At 42.4% G+C, this 20,081-nt stretch overlaps 1 protein-coding gene across 1 annotated transcript in view; it reads right to left on the bottom strand.

The window, feature by feature from the left end:
- FREM2 (FRAS1 related extracellular matrix 2) overlaps positions 1-19,687 on the bottom strand; it is a 138,696-nt gene extending 119,009 nt beyond the window's left edge. Inside the window, exons 1-2 of the mRNA XM_054181857.1 lie at positions 14,438-19,687; positions 10,967-11,056 (exon numbers count right to left, since the gene is read on the bottom strand). Of these exons, the coding sequence (XP_054037832.1) occupies positions 10,967-11,056; positions 14,438-19,586 (5,239 nt within the window). The 5' untranslated portion in view covers positions 19,587-19,687. The remainder of the gene's footprint in view (positions 1-10,966; positions 11,057-14,437) is intronic.
- Positions 19,688-20,081: the final 394 nt, after the last annotated feature.

Here is a 20,081-nt window from a genome sequence, read left to right as displayed (position 1 = left end):
GAGAAGGTTTCACCTCACATTTCCTATAGCCTAAAGGCTACAACATTTGTGTAGGAAAAATTTATTTAAGCTTCCCCAGGCAGCAGAGAAAATTGAGCACGTCTCAAGTATCAGGAATGAATATAGTATGCAGTGACTTACTAAGTAAAAGTGAGACACTGGCCATCTCATGTCTATTTTATGTTTAGCATAACTCCCAAATCAGTCAACAAGGTTGAAAATGTCCACTTCACCAAATGACCTATAAATCTTGCCAGTGCTGAAAACTGCCCTGTTTAAGACTCACAGGATTTATGCAATTCTAAGTACACCTGAAAAGGGAAATATGGGCAAAACTGGATTAGAATTCAGAGCAATTGCTCCTGTGCCATATCTAAATCTACTCACACTCGAGGTGTCTGTCATTTTGTCACTGGTTATAGACGGAACCTAAATTTATCATTACTATAAATTCAGCACTTTAAGGAACTCCACTTGATTAGGATGAATCCAGGGTATAAGCCTACACAAAGTGGCCACTAGAGAAGTTCTGCCATTTGGATCTTAAATGTACATTATTGCACCACCTACCCCTGAGGAAGAAGCTGAGTAATGTATTTGTGCATCTGCCAGAAAAAAAAAAAAAGGTAATATGACTAGGTTCCTCTTCATTAGGACCTTATATCTCTATCCAAAAGACTCTCAGGGAAGTTGTCTCAGGAGGGATGTATTTGAGCACACGGTACTACAAATCCTCTACTGTAATGATGAGCCAGTTTAAACAGCATTACTGAGATTAAACAGTGTAGACAGTGAATGAATTCAGCACAAAGCCCAGGAAAGTCTTAAAATAACATAGAGAGTACTCCAGTGTTTGTTTTTTTTTTTTTAACTGGTTACAGTGTCTCAGGCTCTTGAGCTTGCAAGCTCTGCCTAAAGAGGTGACATCAGAGTAAGAAATCCAACACTTTGAGGGCCCTAAAATAAAAAAAAAACCTTTATGGCAGAATAGTTTTAGGGACAACAAATAATAGCATGCTGTAAGTTCTGGGAATCTTCTACGACCTGCTCTTGAACATCACAGTAGTAAGTGAAAAAAATATTCTCACAGGTTTCACTAATGCAGGATCAAACCACAAACCTTTCGATGCAAAGAGCCTCACTGGAGGCACTGGGCTTTGAATGAGGCTTCGAATGTTTCTTTAAAGATACCCTTACAATTCCCTCTCTAATTATTATGTTCCACCCTAACTACAAAGCTATAAAGAGGCAGCAAGGTGTGTGGTAACAGCATTCCTACAGTCTTGAAGAAAATGCACATTATACAGCAGAGTGACAGAAGTGCTATGCTGGTACTTAAGTTAAAAGTTACTGAGATTGGAATCCTGGCAAACATTCAGGGCAACGCTGTATCAAGCTGAATGAATTAATGTTTTACTAATGACTTGAACTTAAACAAGCTAAAATCCTTCTTCAGAAAGGGGAAAAAAAAGAAAAATTCTGTCTTTTCAAAGAGCTTCCTAAGGGCCTACTGCTAAATGAAATTCTTTCTACTACTAAAACCAAAAACTAATTAGTTAAATCTGTAAAAGAAAGATTAACCGAAGAAAACCCCAGAGGAAACAAGCCACAATATACTGATTTCAGAAATTCTCATCTAGGCCAAACCCAAGCAAAAACCAACACAGGTCAAATTAATTCATTAATTTACTCTAACAGGATTTTCACTCTGGTTGTATTATTCCTGGCTCTTAACTTCCTCTTCTTAAATTCTTCAATGCCAATTATAAAGAACAGGTCATACAACTTCAGGGAAAATTTGAATATCCTCCAAACACAGTTTGGGCTTATGAAATAAAACTAATGTCTTCCTTTTCCCAGAAAGTACACCAAGACATTGATAAGGCAAGAATGGTCCTTATATTGTAAGATTTAGCAAGGGAAACAGAATAAATTACTATAACTCTCTTTTCCAGCAGACTTGCTTTTCAGCCTGCGCAATCTTATGCATGTTATGCTTTGCAAGACTAGCTCAGAAAAGATATTTCCAAGTACACTGCAATTTTTAAGAGTAAGAGAATTCTATCTTTCACAGGAAAACTCCAAAGAAAGTTGATTGCTTTGAACTAGCTCCCCTGAAGTGATGCTAAACCAGTTGTTACGGCCGCTCTTCATCATAACTGCTTGAAAGTAGAAAGGCTACATAAGCATATTGGATCCCTTTTCTTCAAGCAGGCTTCTAATTCCCCATCACTCAACGGTTATATAAAGTTTCAGTTTCGGCACACTCCCAATGCCTACCAGCACACAGTAACAATTTGGCAAATGGAAGTAAATTACATAATGTAATACAAATAAGGTTATTATTTATCCTCAACAGGCAATAAAATCCACCATGTGTTTGCTGATACATGGTTATACTGCTACAGAGAATGTTTCTTACAATAGTGAGAATGTTGTAAAATAAGATGCATAAATTGCAAAAAATTGGTGACAATGCATGACTTCATTACCTTTTCTCCATTTTTAATTTAACTTGATTCTTAGTGAATTTCCATAGTTTAAGACTCACTAACTTTTCTTGGTGGAAAACTGTCACGTATCTGTAGTTTGTTTCAGATGTGTTTATTCCTTTTGTATAAATAGTAATCTAATTTTTAAAGAAATCAAGCAACATGCCAGAAACATTTCATCTACTGATAAACGAACCTTTATGGGAACTTTTGGGACTCTACGTTGTTAACTGGCAAGTGGAGTGAAAAATGCTAAACTCATCCTGAGGGCTATTTAGAATCCCTCAGTGAAACCAGGTTGGGAAATCAAACAATCTGAGCTGCTGTGAGCAGGGTTCCTCGACAGCAGCCAGTGTCCCTTCTCTCATTTCATTCTTCTCTAGACCTCTTTAGTCTGGCTGGATCAAAAATATTTGCAACCAACATCCAATATCATTTCACAAGCTTATTATAGCTCACTTTAGGAATTAGCGTCTTTCTACAGGTTCTCATGTCACTGGCAATCAGCGTTACTCCTGAGAGTTCTCAATTCTTCCACTTAAGCCTAGCGTGTCTCCTTAATCCCTTTAATTCTTGCATTTTGACCTAATTTTACTGTTCATTGTCTTGCTTCTTTTGCCGCTAGCTGGGCCTTATTGCGTATCATAAGAATATAAAAGCTAAATTGTGGATTACTTTTAAGTAAACAGCCTGCGAAATACTCATAGTGCTTTCTTGAGCATTATCTTCCTCTCACCAGACCACGTCAAATGAAATCAATGGCACTATTCAGCTCACTAAAGCAGGCAGGATTCAGCTCCAGGAGCTGAGCTGATCAATTTTGTTGCAAATACATTGTTCTTTGTATGATTATTCAGCAAGCAATCTCAACTTAAAACTAGAAAAATATCTATCACCAGGTGATGGTGTGGAGAGATTTCCCTTCTATCCAACCAACCCAGCAGTCGGGATGCTCATTCTACATGGAAGACAAAGACTATTGGCCCTGACTTCAAAGAGAACTGGAACCAAAATCTCCCCACCTTAAACCCCAACCTAAACCACCTGCCTAAAGCCTAATCCGTCTGTTCAAGATGTTTTATTCTGTGGAACACAGTAGGTATTAGCACAAAAGGAAAAATATAATGGAAAAAAAGAGGGAGGAGCACACACAAAAAATGAGAATTTGTTCGCCTCGTGGTAACAGTACTTAGTTGGAGAGCGGAACATAAGAATCCAGGTTATATTCAAAAAAGTATTTAAGAATTCATATACACAGGAGGCAAACAGAAAATGAATAAAAAACTGGCCAGAATATAAGTGAGAGCACATTATGGGGAACATGGGTTCAAAGCCTCTGAAATAAAGGAAGGAACTGCATCCGAGTCTTTCACATTTGGACAAAGTACCCTAACTTCTGTAGAAAAGGCAATTCAAAACACAGTTGCCTCTCCTTTCCTAATCCAGAACAGTAGTAAACCCACCCCTTCAATTACACTGCTTTGCTTTTGTCAAAAATGACTAATAATCCAGGATGGGGAGCAGAGGAAAGCTTTGCTTTTGGCTAAAACCACCATTTGAACCCAAATAATTAAAAACAAACAAAAATTCTCTTGCCAAACTAAACAACTAGCTTCTTTCCTCGGCAAAAAAAATTTTGGTTTATCTGGAAAAAGCAGACCTTCTTTTCTATGTATGTATCTGGAGGATAAGGTAATGCTCCAGTTCAAAACAGAAAATTCAGTCATTTCCAGTGGTCAGTCTAAAATGTCAGTATAAAGAAACCAATATAACTGGTATAGAAGACTATGAAAGTCTTTCCATTGAGATTAGCAAGACCTGTTCTAGACTTTCTATATGCCCCATATAATCATCTCTACACAAAATACACAGCTACTCCTGTATGCTTTAATAGATATTAATTTTGCTGTGACCTTGCAGCCACATTCACAACAATGCCTCCAAGAACTAATTTTTTATTTACAGAAAGGTTTATTTTGAGGTTTTTTTTTTTGTTTGGGTTGTTTGTTTGGTTTTTTTTTTTTATAAACTGTAGTGTCAAACTACTATTTAAATCCCTTGGTAATAGTTACAGTAAGAAGTGTGACATGTGGAAAATTGTTTAGGCACCAACATAGAGTATATCAAAACAGCAGCAACAAGCCTGGCAACAGACCAGAATCCAATACAGTACTTGGCAAGTGATGGCAAAAGTACCGCCAACATGTGATGCCCTCATTTTTAAGCCAAAGATAACTGTAGTTGATGTTTCTTGCCAACACTGGTGTGCCCAAATGCCACATGTGAGGTCAAGCAAGGATGCTGCAAATAAGTCTGCTTTAAGAACTATCAGATACTGAGTCAAAAATGTCTGTTCCTACACTATTATTACAGCTCATCCAAGAAAACACATCAGTGTTATGGCTTTGAAAAGCAACACTGACAACTGTTTTAGTTTAATAATTATACTCAGGAGTGTAATATTATTCTCTCAAAAATTAATAAAGCCTACCAGAATGATGAAATTCCTCAAAATATATTCTTATTTGTAAAATGAAGGATGACAGATGAAATAATTATATTTCACAAAGTTAATGGAAGCTTTCTCTAAGCAGCAGAACAGTCCTTCTTTAATTAACAGAATTTCTTGCATAAATATATTTGGGAAAAGTCTATGAAGTTTTCCCAAAAATTAGGTTTAAAGGCTAACTTCAGAGAATTCTTTTTGAAAGATTCTTGCTTCATTGGGGATTTAACCAAATGTTAGTACAGGAAAATACAGTGCTGTGTTAAGGCATTTAGAGATCTGTAATGAAAAGTTTAAATAAGATTTAGCTAATGATGTAAATCACCAGTTTCGGTGAGCCTTGGCTTTGCAATGCTTTGGCTTTCAGTCAGAAAAGCTGCCCAAAGAGCCTGAATTAAAAAAAAAAAAAAAAAAAAAATCTTGTTTCTTTCCTTCCATAGTGATCCTCACATTCCTAAAACAGCCACGAGAATCTGTCATTACCTCCCCTTTGCAACCATTCTACCCTTGAGGCTCTGTACTGCAAGATACCACTTAGTAGCCCTAAAGAAGCAGTTTGGAGGACTCCAGTTAAGCACTGAGCAGAGAAGGGAGTTAGGTAAGGGATGCACAGGTTATGGTTCAAATTAAGGCTGAACAGGAAATGGGCTTCCCCCTTGCACAATCTCTTTTTTTTTTTTTCCCCAGAATGCTCCGAGGCCCAAAAGAGCATTATCTCATTTTTTTCCTCAAAATGGGAAAATTTAATGGAAGTGACTCTGTAATGCAAAACATTACTAGTATGGTACAAGCCTCTTGCAACAAAAAATACTGAGGCACATAACATGAATTTTTTTCATGGGTGCTGCAGTCCTGGTTGACGATTCCCCAAGCTTCAGAAGACAGACAGGGTAGGAAGAGGAGCAAGCCAGGCAGACTACTGTGATGAGAGCACAAGCAACAAGCGGGTCAAAAACAAGGTCATATTTTAAAAATATTTGGGGGCAGATAACTGTAGAAGAGATGAACATTCCTTCACTGACTTTACACATGCAGAACTTGAATGTTTCAGAGTTATTCATAACACTTAAATAGAATAAAGACTATTTCTTATGTGAAGCAAAAATAAAGACAACAATAGTCCTTTATAGAGAAGCTCTGCTCTTCATCTGGCATTCCTGCTACCCCAGAACCAATAACCATTGCTGGGCAAAGGAATGTATTTGACTGATACTGCCTCTGGAGGTATGGGGTCTCAGCTGGGGTTTGAGTTTAGTGCCAGCTTTGGGGTATGTTTGTTTTATTATACACAATCAGCAGAATCTGGCCAAAAATTTGCCTTAAACAAGTTCAACCAGTTTCACATTATTTGAAACTGCACATTTAACGAGAAAATACCTTCTACAGATTGGATAGGTGGGAATTTTGATCCATATTCTTTTTCAATTAATACGACTTACTGCAGTGACATTAAAAAAAACAGACAAGGAGAACATAAATTGAAGGTAAATGATGGACTTAAGTTTTAACTGTGCATTCTTAGTGCTAGTTTTTCGTGTAAGGAGTAAAAATGCCTCAGACAACTCACACAGGATGTAGTGTGAAATTGCAGAGTGCAGTTTTCTGAAACAGGCACAAGAGCTCAACGCGCTGGAGCTAATTTCTGTGTCAACTTTCATTCCGTGCGGATTAGTGCCATTTTGCATAGCTGAAGCACCAACTCTATGCATGTATTGGGCAGTGCCATACATATCCAGTTTCCCTGAGGTTTCAGCAATATGAAGTTGCCGCAGACATGACAGTTTTTCACTAAGTCTATCAGATTTAAGCTACTCTGTGAGTCTGTTTTTCACTAATTAAAAGGCTCAAATGTTTTCAGCTGGATCTTTTTCTTCAGTCTAGTGACTCTCTCAATAGTGTGTACATTTGCATACCACAAATACATCCAGGACTTCAACTATTGGTCTAGATTTCCAGGAAAAAAATAAATCCATCTTTCCCTGCCTTTAATAATCATTGAATTAAGAATTTAATAATATAAACATCAGGGTTCACCACTGTCACAGGCTTGCACTTTCTAAGAAGAGCTTTTTTCTCCACATTGTTAATGGAATGTGGAGGCCATTTCTGAGGAAAGAAATTCAACCGAGACTATTTTGCAATCTTTGTGAAAAACAAAATTGCTTACTTTCTTCAACGTTTTGTTAAAATGGACTCTTTTTACAGTACAGACTCTTTTTTACAGGATACACTTTTTCAGTATCAACAGATCTCCACTTGATCGTTTTAAGATCAAAATTTGAAACAAAACAGAAAGCAAATTCCTATGGTAGTTTCTTTCAATACATCACACAGCTAACTCAGCAGCTTCTAATATCCTTCAGTATCTTCTAAGTATGTTTTAAGCATAATAGAAATGCTAGGGCTCGCCCACTTTATAGTAGATCATCTTGAGGCTAAATCCCTAAGCATGAAGAATTAAAACCTTTTCTACCTTTAAAAATATTAGTGCTGATAAATAGCAGTATTGTGTTCAGTTTATTTCACTTTCTAATTACTCTTATGAAACATGCCATTTAAAGCCGGAAAAGCACTACAGCCATACATATGCAGGTAATTGATGGTGATAATAAGACTCTTTCAGAACTTGAAACCTCAACCAGTTCTTTCTGGTGAAACCTCTAATTTTGGTTTGAATACAGCAGGCACATGCTCTCGCTTGTGAATTACAGTCCTGAGGGCTTTCTCTCCTTTTATTCTTAAATGGCCTTCCTTTCTCTTCATATTGAGCAGATTTCTACTCTCTTTAGTTATACTTGGAAAGTTATCACAAGACAGCCATAATCCCTGAGCAATTCTCCATTTGCCTAGGAGGCAGGTTTCTCCCTTAGCCACTATGCAAAGTTTGTCCCAGTACCATATTTCATGCTTTCAGACCCTAGGTGACGATTTGGTACGTAGTATGGCACTCACTTTACTCCTGCTGGGAGAAACAGAGCAGGCGAGGGGCCAAAAGCTGGCAGAGTGCTGACTTGGCTCTTTTCCCCTCACTTACCCACCTGGTCTGCCATTGCCCTAACTTGCTTACTGCAAATGCTAGCCACATTTAAGAAGATAAACAAAATTCCAGATCCACAACAAAACTCACACCGGAGCAGTTTGATGACTCCTTATAGCTGGCCTCCGTGCAATTGCCTGAGATAACAGACTTGGGCCCCAATCAGACTATCATCGTTTAAGAGGCCAACAAAAGAGCTTCTGCATTTGTTCTCCTAAGTCACAGTATAATGACGGGGGGGGGGAGATCGATCATCAAAAGATGGAGCTAGAGAAAGTCATGGTCATCTTGTCCTATTTGCAGTTCATAGACAATGAACAAATATTCCGAAACAACACAGAAGAGTATTTTACAGGGAACACTAGAGGTATGGGGCAAAATCAGCTTTCTAATTCATGTTATTTGAAGAGAGCAGGGATTGGTGTCATAGGTTCCCCTCACTGAGGCATGAGACAACTGGAAGATATAAAATACTTGGGCCACAAGATCTGCCTTATTAGTTTGGGGTTTTTTTACTTATTCAAAATAACATTACCTGAATAATAAAAACAAATATCCATTTTTTGAATCACATTTTGAAATCCCTCCTGATTTCAACTCGATCAGTTATGGACTATGGCACAATTCAGCTTCAGTGAAGTACCACTTAGTTAATTTAAAGCATTAGGAGGCACTGTGTGGTAGCCATCACAAACCTGTTACTACTGCAAAATTCCTAATACAGGAGAAGTCTAAAGCGTGCCATTCTACTGCGGATGTTGGTAGTCTGTGGATATTTCACTCAAATCTTGTGTTTAGTCTCCTAGAATGATCTGGCTTAAAATCAAAACCAGTAAAACAATAGTCTTGGTACAACTGAAATTCTGCCAAAATATACCTGAGCTGCAGAACACTGGCTTTGATGTCTTTCTGAAGAGGGAGGAAATATACCTAGGTTAAATTGTTGTATTTTTCATCCTTGTTACAGATTCTAAAGACACTGCTAATAAATTTGAGTTATTTTAGACAGACAAATATTAATGTTTTCATCACAACTTCATCTCTCTTAAATACAGTTTTACCATCTTCAGTCAAGTAGAAAATCAGAAATATTCTGAAATGCAGCACAGCTCATTTTTCACTGTGTCAACAAATACCCTCAGGAAGGCAAAGACCATCTTACCATCTAGCTAAGTAGTCTGCAAGATGATAACGTTGTCACAAGTTCCAAAGGCTCTAAAAAATCAGCAAGCACCTTGTTATCATAATGATTCTTTGTATTATGAAAAATAGCATGCTGTTACAATTGACAGGCTGTTATAACCCTGCCAAGTAGAAGCAGATGTGGCAGGTCAGCTTTCCAGGCAAAGAAAAATTCTTGATATAGTGTTGGAATATATTAAGTGCCATTTGCTGTAACTACACATTTGCCACTAGAAAGCGTTCAAATAGCATGGAGCTGGAAGTCTCACAAACGTTGGATTCTCAGGAAGCAACTCAGTTTTAAGAACTGTTGTTAATCGGTTCGCTGAGAGTAAACTTTCTTCAGTTTTAATTACTCCCATCACATGAAAAATTGAAATATCTCAGGACTGAGTATTTGTTCACCTACCAGAAGAACAACTTGAAAATCATTAACAATGTCACCATGTGGTGACACCTGTCATAAGAAAATGGTGGTATTACTAAGAAAATATAGCACCCTGTACTCCATTATCTTTATTTAGTTTTAAATTTCTCTAACCTATATCTCAGTTTGAAGAAAAGATTTAAGGAAAATAAGTCAAATGTAACAAACTCTTATCTCACTACTTGTTCTCTGATGTAGCAAAGATTTGCAAAGACATTTTCAAAAGTCTGAAGAGGTACTGTCTCTTCTGTGCTTGTCCAGCACAATGAACAGGAGAACGTGCTTTAATATTCCACTCCCAGCAATGGCAGATGGTGACAAAACTGTTCAATCTCTGACAGACAGGACAAATCCCTGTTCACTGATCTTAACACCATTAATTGGCTGTGCTTCTTGTGAAGCAGTAACATGAGCTGAGTGCACATGAGCTGAAAATAAGTTAACTTGAAGCATTTTTTCTAAGAAGTTTATTATTAAATCAACTAATAAAATTCATTGCCAATTACTCATAGAGCTATATATCACATATTAAAAAAGGTATTAAAGTAACATAATCTAGCCACCTGTTACCACACACAGGAATGTCTACATTTAGGAACATCCATATTAAGTACAGACCTTTGGATAGGAAAAAAAAAAGGCCTGTTAATGTTTTTTGTTTACCCCTTAAAAACTGTTCTTTGTTTTTTAAAAACAACCAAAAAACCCACGACATATTTTTTCCCTCAAGCGAGTATATGCTAGTATTCTCAATTTGGTTTTATTCTTTCCTTTTGCATCCTCCACAATCCTACAAAATAATATTAGTTAGAAGAATTGACAACAGTCACCCAACAAAGCTCTTTCACAAGCCATTGAGGATTCTGTTAAGCAGGTAGAATCAGAACTTGAACTCTACACAATGTGCACATCAGAGACAATGCGTCCATATGAATAGTCTTATAACTGGAACCTTTAAAGAGGCAGACAACCATAACTGTAAATCAAAATTTATAATGTTTCTCAAGATAAAAGGCTTGTAAGAATTTATGCGTAAAGAGCCTGGACAGGGACTACAAAGACAAAACTATGGAAAAACCAGGTATCTGAGGAGACTTAGAGAATTTCACTTTCTTGCTAGAGTAGTGTTTTTTCATTAGATGCAATTCTCATATCGACATCTCTCTTTGTAATCACCAGAAATAGTACACAATATGGGAAAGTCATAACAAAAATCATATTCCAGGAGATAAGATGGACTTCCCTCAATTAAGGTCCCCAAAGTATACTTAAACTCTTTCTCTTTCAAGAACGACAAAAGCACAGATACTGTGAGTACTCACCGCCGTCTTCAACCATGAAATGAAAAATGTCACTGGTGGCATTGTCACCCCCTCGTAAAACATAGCATATCTTCATATCATCAATATCAGCTGGAAAGAGTCAGGAGAAATAGATCTTATTTTAAATGCTGAAGGTATGAAACTTTTTATAGAAAAACTTGACATGTATTAAATAGTTTCGCTTCAACAGAGAGAGGTCAAGGTTCTCCAGCAGAGCTCAGGAATTTCAGTATTAGCAGTGCTTAAATTTTACAGATATCATTCATTCTCCCTCTCTTTACTTCCCCCTCCCCAGTGCCCTCTTTCTTTTAAGATGTATTTACAAAAAGAACTAAAAGGAAATGTAAAAACATGGGCCAACAGTCAGAACTATTTCATATTTTTAGTGGTGCATTTTCTTAAACGGAGGTGTATCTCTACTAAGATACTGATTCTGCCATTCTTCATCCTGAGAAGTAGAGGTCACAGAAAATCTGTGGCTGAGACGGGACCAAAGCCCAACGTATTTTCTATGTGAAGTTCTACCCTCCATTCTAGAGGCAAGACAAATTAGTCCACATGAACTCCCACCACCACCTCTAGAACTAGGTTACTTCTGGCATGTGGTCCACCTCTAGGATAGGATATCTCTACACATTCTGCAGTAGAGAGATCTCAATCTCTTTAGTCCCCTACAAAAATACCCTCTCCACCAGACCATCCCTCCTATCACCATGTTTTCAAAGGATATGGCATATAATCTATATGAATTGTCATAAACAGTGCTCAAACACTTACAGTGATTGACTGTTTTAAGAACCCGAAGAGATGCAATTAAAGTAGACAGACAAAACTAAATTAAGAAAAAATTTAATGCACAATTTTGAATCATCAATTGCAATAAAGAAAGTATGTAAAAGGCAAAAAATTATTTATTAATATTGTGGGGTTTGGATTCCTTGAGCAGTGATGAGAAACGTGTAATACATAAAAACTAATTTCTGTCACTTTCTTTGTAAGATTGCTGTTGTTAAAAATCCACGTCTGATTTTTTTTGTTTTAAGAAAAAGTTTTAGAAATTAATAGCATTAAAGTGGAGCTCAAGTACCACCCAAGTTCTCCCCCCACATTGGGGCATATGCATTAGTAAAAAGAAGCCAAAAGCACTTCTGTTACAGCTCCTCAAAATCCTCAGTTCCAAAAGTAGCCAGACATCATCTAGGGCAAACAAGTTAAGAACCTTATCAGCAAATATATGTCACTGAAGAATCTCTTCCATAAATGTTTGAAAGTTAAAGATCAAAAATTCATGGGCCTGTAAAGAGGATGCAAACAAATACCTCTTCATGCCAGTGGAGAAAATAAATCTTTCACCCTGCAAACACTTACGCAAGTACTCAGCTCTGCCTCTGTGGGTAGCCTCACCAAAACCCATGGTTCAAAATATATAAAGATAAGCACTTGAGCCAGTGTTTGCAGGACCAGGACCACCTCATCAAAAAACCCACTTGCCATCCAAACATAATTTTGTCAACAGAATTCCAAAGGAATGTCCTGTTTTCTGTTCATTAAGAACATGTTCAGAGTCACCTGAGCAATTCCACACTTTCCTTCCACAGTTGATTAGGTTATGCTAGTTATGTTAAAGCTTGCCTAGTTGTAAGCACTATTTATTACTGCATAACTACAGTATCTGCTAAATATTAATGTGATATTGGAATTCTTCAACATAATTTTGAAATCCAACATAATTTTCTATTAAAAAAAAATATAATTGTTTCCACTAGATCAAGGCACTGATTTCCCATTTATAATTCCGCAAAACTGATGTGGTTATTAAAGGTTACATATATTAATATGTATTCTTTAAGAAACAAAAACACTTTACAACATCATTAACTCGTCTGTCTGAAAACACTCGCCTGAAGAAGAAGACAAAAAGCATTATCGGGGTGAATGTTGAATAAAATCATTGCTTACAAAGTGCTGCGTATTTGGCTGGAGTAGCCATGTGGATATCTGTGGCCTCAGGAGGTTACATGGAATGCTGAGACATCAACGAAGCTATATTATTGCCAAGCCAAGTAACAACTGCATTTTGGTCATCCAACAAACGCACACCTGGCCACTTGGCATGAAAAAAAATGGAATATGTACCTATCCTGAATGCCCCCCTCCTCAAAAAAATGGGATATCACTGTGCTATGCAGTGGTCTGCTTTCAAGGAACATCCACTTAGTAATTCTACATTCTCCAATGTAAATGAAAACCCACTAAAAAAGTGATAATCTGTTTATTTGCTCACTCCTGTTCCTCACTTGTTCTGACAACAATACTCTTAATACTACTCACAGTTCACTACTGAAGCCTTTAAATGTAAGGAGATGTAGTGGTTCCCAAAGCTTAGACATGGTTTGGTCCCTCCTCATCCTCTTTTTTTGCACTAACACCGCAAAACTTAGGGCACCCCCGCCATTCAAAAGTTCATTAGGCCTGTTTGCAAGATTTGGTCTACCTGACAGGAACATCACTACAGCCAACACTTTAAAACGGGAGACATACCGGTATGGGCTCTGTGAAATGAAATACCGACAACTACAAGCATTAATCTCTAGCCTTACCACCTCCACAGCCCAGCCTGTCTGGGACCCCGTAACTTTGAGTCTCCATGAAATTGTGCTGTCTGATCACTCAACAGCTGCAGGAGGCTCCAAGAAACCTCATTTCATTTTTAATTAACCAGCTATTAAAACTCATTGCAAAGTAACATGGAAAATTCTCTGGAGAATAGCTAATGCTCCCCTTTCAATTAAAGTTACTTCATAGCCCTGTGTTGAGGCTTTATTTCAGAACATACAGCACATGTGGTTTTCATCCTATTTATACCATCTAGTATTCTAGTTCCATGTAAAAAGTATCACTGACATAATTTTAGAACACTTACATTACCTTTTAATTTACCACAAACACTTTGTGGTTAAGACTTGTGTAATTAGGGCAACAGATGCACTCATACTATATTATTTCCCCATGTTTGGGAAATTATTTTGCTTCTACAGTTAAGTGCACTCAGACTGTATAGCAACTGATATAGCCATGGTATGACCATTAGTTAATAATAGCTTGGCCACTCCCATAGCATTTTCTAAATAAAACTGTTTAAAGGTGGCACTCAGCCTCTAAGGATCTGGCACCATGTGCAGCCCAAATCTGTTATCCAAATTTCTATCACTAACAGAAAGTCCAAATCACAGTTATTTGGACGGTAAGCTCTCCAAAGCAAAGATGATCCTTTATTCAGTGTTTATCCAGTAGACACCCTTTCCTGTTTAAAGCTGTCACAGATGCAATAAATAAAAAAGAGAACTAAAAAATATAAAGCCATTATAAATAAGCTCGCTGTTGGAAAGTTTCTCTAATCAATTATTATAGAGTTTAGTGGGAACAAGACCATTTTCAGTGATCTAAAGAAAGCATGGAGTATTGTAATACCTTGAGTGAACTGGCTGATGCTATGGTTGCCTTTCCCCAGGTGAATCAGGAAGCCATGGCGTGGACCCTCTGTGATTCTGATCTTGAGAGTAGCATGTAAACTGTCCCTGTCTTCCACTTTGAGCACCTTGTTGGTAATCAGAAACCCAATGTGACCTGTGGCTAGAATACGGAGAGTCTGAGCACCCTTATTTATTACAATTTGAGGTACACTGTTGTCCACAGCCATTATTCGAATCTTCATAGTCTGAGGTTTCTTTGTTTCAAACACAGTGTTGGGGAAGACGTAGAAATCAGTGTGAGTGCCATCCGTAACAGTGAAAGAGAAGCTATCCTCAACTGATTCTGTGCCATCATGTTTGTAGCTGATTAGATTTTCATTTAGATCTTGTTTAGTGAAGGTGGTGACTGGTTTGGAGTTATTGAACATGATCTGACCATGAACTGGTATTTGAGTGAGGATAAATTTTAGCAATGAGTCAGGTGTATCTCTGTCTTCAGCAGTCAGTTCAAATGGGGTTATCAGTTTGTATTCATTTTCACTCACCACCAGGTTATGGATTGTGACAACAGGTTTCTTATTGTCCACATCACTGATAGAAATTCTGAAAGTACGAAAAACAGGGTTATAGCCATCAGTCACCTCAAACTCAAAGCTGTCCATTTTCACCTCATCTTCTGAAGTGTGAATGTAATAGACTTTATTGCCTGCTAACAAGAGTTGAGTAAAAGTGGAGATGGGTACCCCAGGCTGATCTGTGCATTCAAGATGACCACGAACAGGTGCTCTGGTTATAGTGAAAACTAAGTTCTCATCTGGACTATTCAGGTCACTGGTGCTAAGCAAATCAGTAGTAAGGGTTACCTTCCCTCCTTCCTTCAAAGAAACTCCTTTGCTGATTACATCTGGGAAGACAATATCAATGCTACCTATTGTCACATAAAAGTAGCGGTCAATGAGAGGATTTATTCCATCTGTCACATCAAACTTGATAAGATCACGAACTCCTTCTTGGCCAAAATGCATATATTGAATTAAGTTTCTATCCACTTCATCTTGGGTGAAGTTCATCCCCAGGGTAATATTCTCAACTCCACCCGAAGGCTTTATTCTCTGCAAGAGGCCTTGTCCTGGTCCATATCTTATAATGTATGTCAAGGTTTTGTCTTCAGAATCTAGATCAGTAGCCTTCAATATTCTGTTATGAATAGTTCTAGTTTCCCCTATTTCAATCTCCAAACCATCATTGATGGCCATTCTGGGTGTCTCATCATCTACAGGAATAACCATGATGAGTACCATTTTTCTAACGGTATGTTTACCATCTGTGAGTTTCACCTCAAAACTGTCCTCCTTTGTCTCAGAGTCATCATGTTCATAGAGTATGTTGGAGCTCTCTGTTATCTGGTCCAAGGTGAAGCTCTCCACTAGGACAGTTCCATTGACCAGCTGGTTCACAATGTGGCCATGGCTGGGAAGTCTGGTGATTGTGAACATTAACTCATCAGCAGGGACGTCTGCATCAGCTGCGTTGAGGATAGGGGTATCAATAACCAGGCTCATGCCTTCCATCACAACAAACTCTCGTATAAAGATTTCAGGCTCTTCATCATTGATTGGTATAATGACAATGGGGAAAAAGTGCCTTTGGGAAAAGTTAATGCCATCAGAACAGCGGAAAGCAAATCTGTCTTCAACAGGCTCCACACCCTTATGTATACTTTGGACGTAAAAAATATGCCCTTGACGGAGGTCTTTCAAGGTAAAAGCACTTATAGCTACACCTGCTCTGGATTTTTCAGATCCTGGGGCTGGGGAGATGTTCTCTACATACCCAGATGTAGGCTGAGCAACAATGGTGCAGAGTATATCATCATTAGGAGTATCCACATCTTCAGCCCTGAGGTGAGCTGGAGTAATGACCCGTCTGTCACCTTCCGTTACCATGAACTGCTCCCCCACAAAAATCTCTGGAGCTTGACTGTCAACAGGAAGAATGGTCACCAAGACTGAAACTCCTTGTACAACATTGCCCCTGACGCTCCACTCCTCAGACAGGTCAGACAAGGTAAGGTTGAAGGTATCTTCTTTGGGCAGGCGGCCTATTTCCCCACCAGTGTGAGCATATACCACAACACCATCCAGCACATCTCTCTGTGAAAATCTCTCTGCAGGCACCCCTTGGACCAGGATGTTTCCATGCTGAGGAGGATCCTCTACAATGAAGGTCAACATTAAGTCATCTGTATCCTCATCTGTGCCCTGAATAACATTAGCGGTGATTTCAGCTGCACCATTCTCCAGCACATCCAGGTAGGAACCAAGAGTGCCTGGGGGCAACCGTAGCATAGGAACCTCATCATCAACTGGGTGCACATTCATTTTCAGTGTGATGGGCACAAAATGGACGCCATCACTCACATCAAGCCTGCAGGTATCACTGTTGGTTTCAGCTCCACTGTGCACATACACCACCCTCCCTTGTCTGATATCCTCCAGGCCAAAGACAGCTCCTGGAATCAAACTGTACCCAGAAAGCTGCAACTGGCCATACCGAGGAGCCTGGGTCAGGATAAATCTGAGATGGGCAAGCTCAGTGTCCGTGTCACTGGCATCCAGCTCAGTTGGACTGAGGACATGGCTGCCTCCCTCAGGCAAAGTGAAGCCAGTGTTAGTGATTTCAGGAGGCTGGTTATCCACAGGCTGCAGGTAGATGGTGAAAGTCCCTTCGGCTGTGTTGCCAGCTGCATCTTGCACTTGATACTGAAACTGAATCAAATGAGGAGCCACCCCCAGTTCTTCCTGTGGGGGACGGTACGATATCTTGTGATGGTTGATCTGGGCTTGGGTGAAGTGGGTAACTTCCACAGAGTGATCCTCAGTCAGCACGAGGGATCCAAGGCGGGACCCATATACATCTGGAGGATGGTTAGTGTCAGTGGGGGGCTGTGTTATTGTATAGCGGAGTTCACGGTCCCCTGAATCCTGATCTGTGTAACACAAGTGTTTCCTCCGCAGTGGGGTCACCTGCTGTTCTGCAACTATTAAGTGCAGGCTGCTGCTACTATGCAGCTCTGGGGCTAATCTGTCTACGGGATGTACCCGGATTACAAAAGTCTGTGGTCCGGAGCGGTTGGGTGGGTCATTGTCATCCTGGACTCTGAAGACGAACTGGTCCAAAACAACCCCAGGGCCAGGACTGTGAGGCCCAAAGTGGTGGTAATAGAGACGCCCTTCTACAATGTCCTGCTGCAGCCACTCTCTCACTGGCTTTTCATAGATTAGGGAGCTCCCTGCTAAACCCGGCACCCTCCTCCAAGAAAAGCCCTCATCTTCTTCCTCCTCTTCCCATCCAGGAGGCGGCTGTGCTTGACGAAGGAGGAGCTGCCCAGCAGTGGGGCCAGACTCCACTGTGAAGAGCAGGATGGCATCCTGCGAGTCAATGTCAGTGGCACTAAGAGCACGGGTGGTGATGGGCACCGTTTCACCCTCAGCCATGGCCAGCCCTGTGTTAGCATTGAGTAGGGGCGGCTGGTCATCAGTGGGCACCAAGGTAATGGGGAAAAGAAACTCAACACGGTGTCGAGAGCCACCATCTTCCAGACGCAGCACCAGGTTGTCACTAAGTGGAGACTCACTGCCATCATGCTGGTAAATGACCCGGCCTGCTGCCAGCTCAGCCACGGTGAAGTGTTTACGAGGGGCGGCAGGTACTGGGGAGTCCTCCAGCAAAGTAAGGTGGCCGTGTCTCAGCCCTGCCACCACACTCACCCGCACTTGCTCAAGGTCATCCTCATCACTGATCACCAGGTTGGGGCTGGGACCAGGGCCTGAGAGAGGCCGTGACTGCCCCTCATAGAGCACGAGGCCAGTGTTGCGGGTCACCACAGGTGCCAGGGTGTTCATGGGCTTCACCACAATGACAAACGCAAAGGGCTCTGAGGCAGCACCCTCGGGGTCCAACACTTCCAGCTCCAGCTCAAAGAGCCGCTCCCGATCCGAGTCCTCTGTGGGTGGCTGGTAGGCGATGCGCAGCTCCCTCACATCCCGCTGGCTGAAAGAGGAGACAGGCAAGCTCCGGTCATCTGTGCTGACCATGTGCCCCTGGCCAGGGCCAAAGGACGAGGTGATGTTGAAGAGCAGCAGGTCTGGTGGTGACTCAGCATCCTCAGCCGCAAGCATGTCAGGCGTGAGGGCAGTGAGGACAAACTGGTCCACCTCCATCATGAGCATGGCCAAGAAGCTGGGTTTGGGGGCCACGTTCTCAGTCCCGGCCCGGATCCGCACCAGCACCTGGAAGTACTCGCGCTTCAGCAGCGCCCCACTGCCCGACGCCTCCCGCAGCTCGGCCACCAGCGGCACCAGGTCACGGTTGGGGGAGCCGCCGGCTGCCGTGTGCCGGTAGCGCAGCCCCAGGCGCAGGAACTCCTCGCAGTCCCACATGGAGGCGGGCACCGGGCCGCCCCCCGCCGCCTCTCCACCCGCGGCCACCGGCGCCGCCGCCGCCGGGGGGTAGTTGAGGATCTCTCCGTAGCGGGGCAGCCCGGCGAGCGGCGGCAGCAGGCCCACCCGGCAGCGCTGCCGTCCCGGCTCGAAGGCGAACTCCAGGCTGCGGGCGTCCAGCGGGTTGCTGGTGCCCCGCAGGCGCTCGACGGTGAGGGGCAGGTTGCGGGTGACGATCTCCAGCTGGGTGAAGAGCACCTCCACCTCCAGCACCAGGGGCAGCACCAGGGCGCGGCTGGGCGAGTCGTAGCGCAGCTGGAGGCGGACGCGGTCCCGCGCGGGGCTGCGTCCGCCCAGGTGGGAGTACTGCACCTCGCCGGGCCCGAAGTCGCAGGGGAAGCGCCTGGGGCTCAGGCGGCCCGGGCGCTGCCACAGCGGGTCCTCGTCCAGCACGGTGAGGTGGCACCGGTCCCCCGGCTGCACCTGCAGCACCAGGTCCCGCGCGGGGTCCAGCCAGGCGGAGCGGCCCAGGGGCACCCGCAGACCGCGGTTGGCCACCACGACGGGGGCCGCCTCCGGCGCCCAGGGCGAGGAGACCGCGGCGGTGCCCGGCGGCGGCTCCGGCGCCCCCACCCAAACGCAGCCGGCCAGCAGCAGCAAGCCGGCCAGCAGCCGCCGCGGCGCGGCGGGGAGAACCTGCATCATCCTTGCCGACGGGGCGAAGCGCCGGGAGCCCCCCGACAGCGGCGGCTGCGCTCCGCAGAGGGGCCGAGTGGCGGCCCCGCTCCTGCCGCCGGCGCGGCCCGTCGCCACCCGCTCGCCCCACGCACACGCTGCGCTCTGAGGGGAGCGCTCCCCGCTCCGGAGGGGAGCCCCGCGAGCCGCCAAGCCCCGCCCTGCGCCTCCCAGCGGCCAATAGGCACCCGAGAGGGGGCGAGGCCGTCTAGCGCGATTGGACAGAACTGTATGCCAATCTTGAGAGCCACAGTCACGGGGGGGCAGCATCCCCCCCCTTCTCCCGGCCCCTCAACAGGTTGCTGAGGGGAAGGCGCCGAGGGAGCAGCGGGGCGAGCCTTGGCCGTAGGGGAGGAAGGGGGGAGCAGGCGGGGAAAGGCTCCACGGGCCGACCGGAGCCCCCGTGTCGGGGAGGAGGGCTTGCCCCACCGTGGAGGAGCGCACCTCAGCCAGCGTCGGGAGCGC

Source organism: Rissa tridactyla, chromosome 1, assembly GCF_028500815.1.
Source record: "Rissa tridactyla isolate bRisTri1 chromosome 1, bRisTri1.patW.cur.20221130, whole genome shotgun sequence".
In the NCBI taxonomy this organism is placed as follows: Eukaryota; Metazoa; Chordata; class Aves; order Charadriiformes; family Laridae; genus Rissa; species Rissa tridactyla.
The sequence above is the reverse complement of the archived record's forward strand: the minus strand, read 5'-3'. Positions and strand labels throughout refer to the sequence as shown.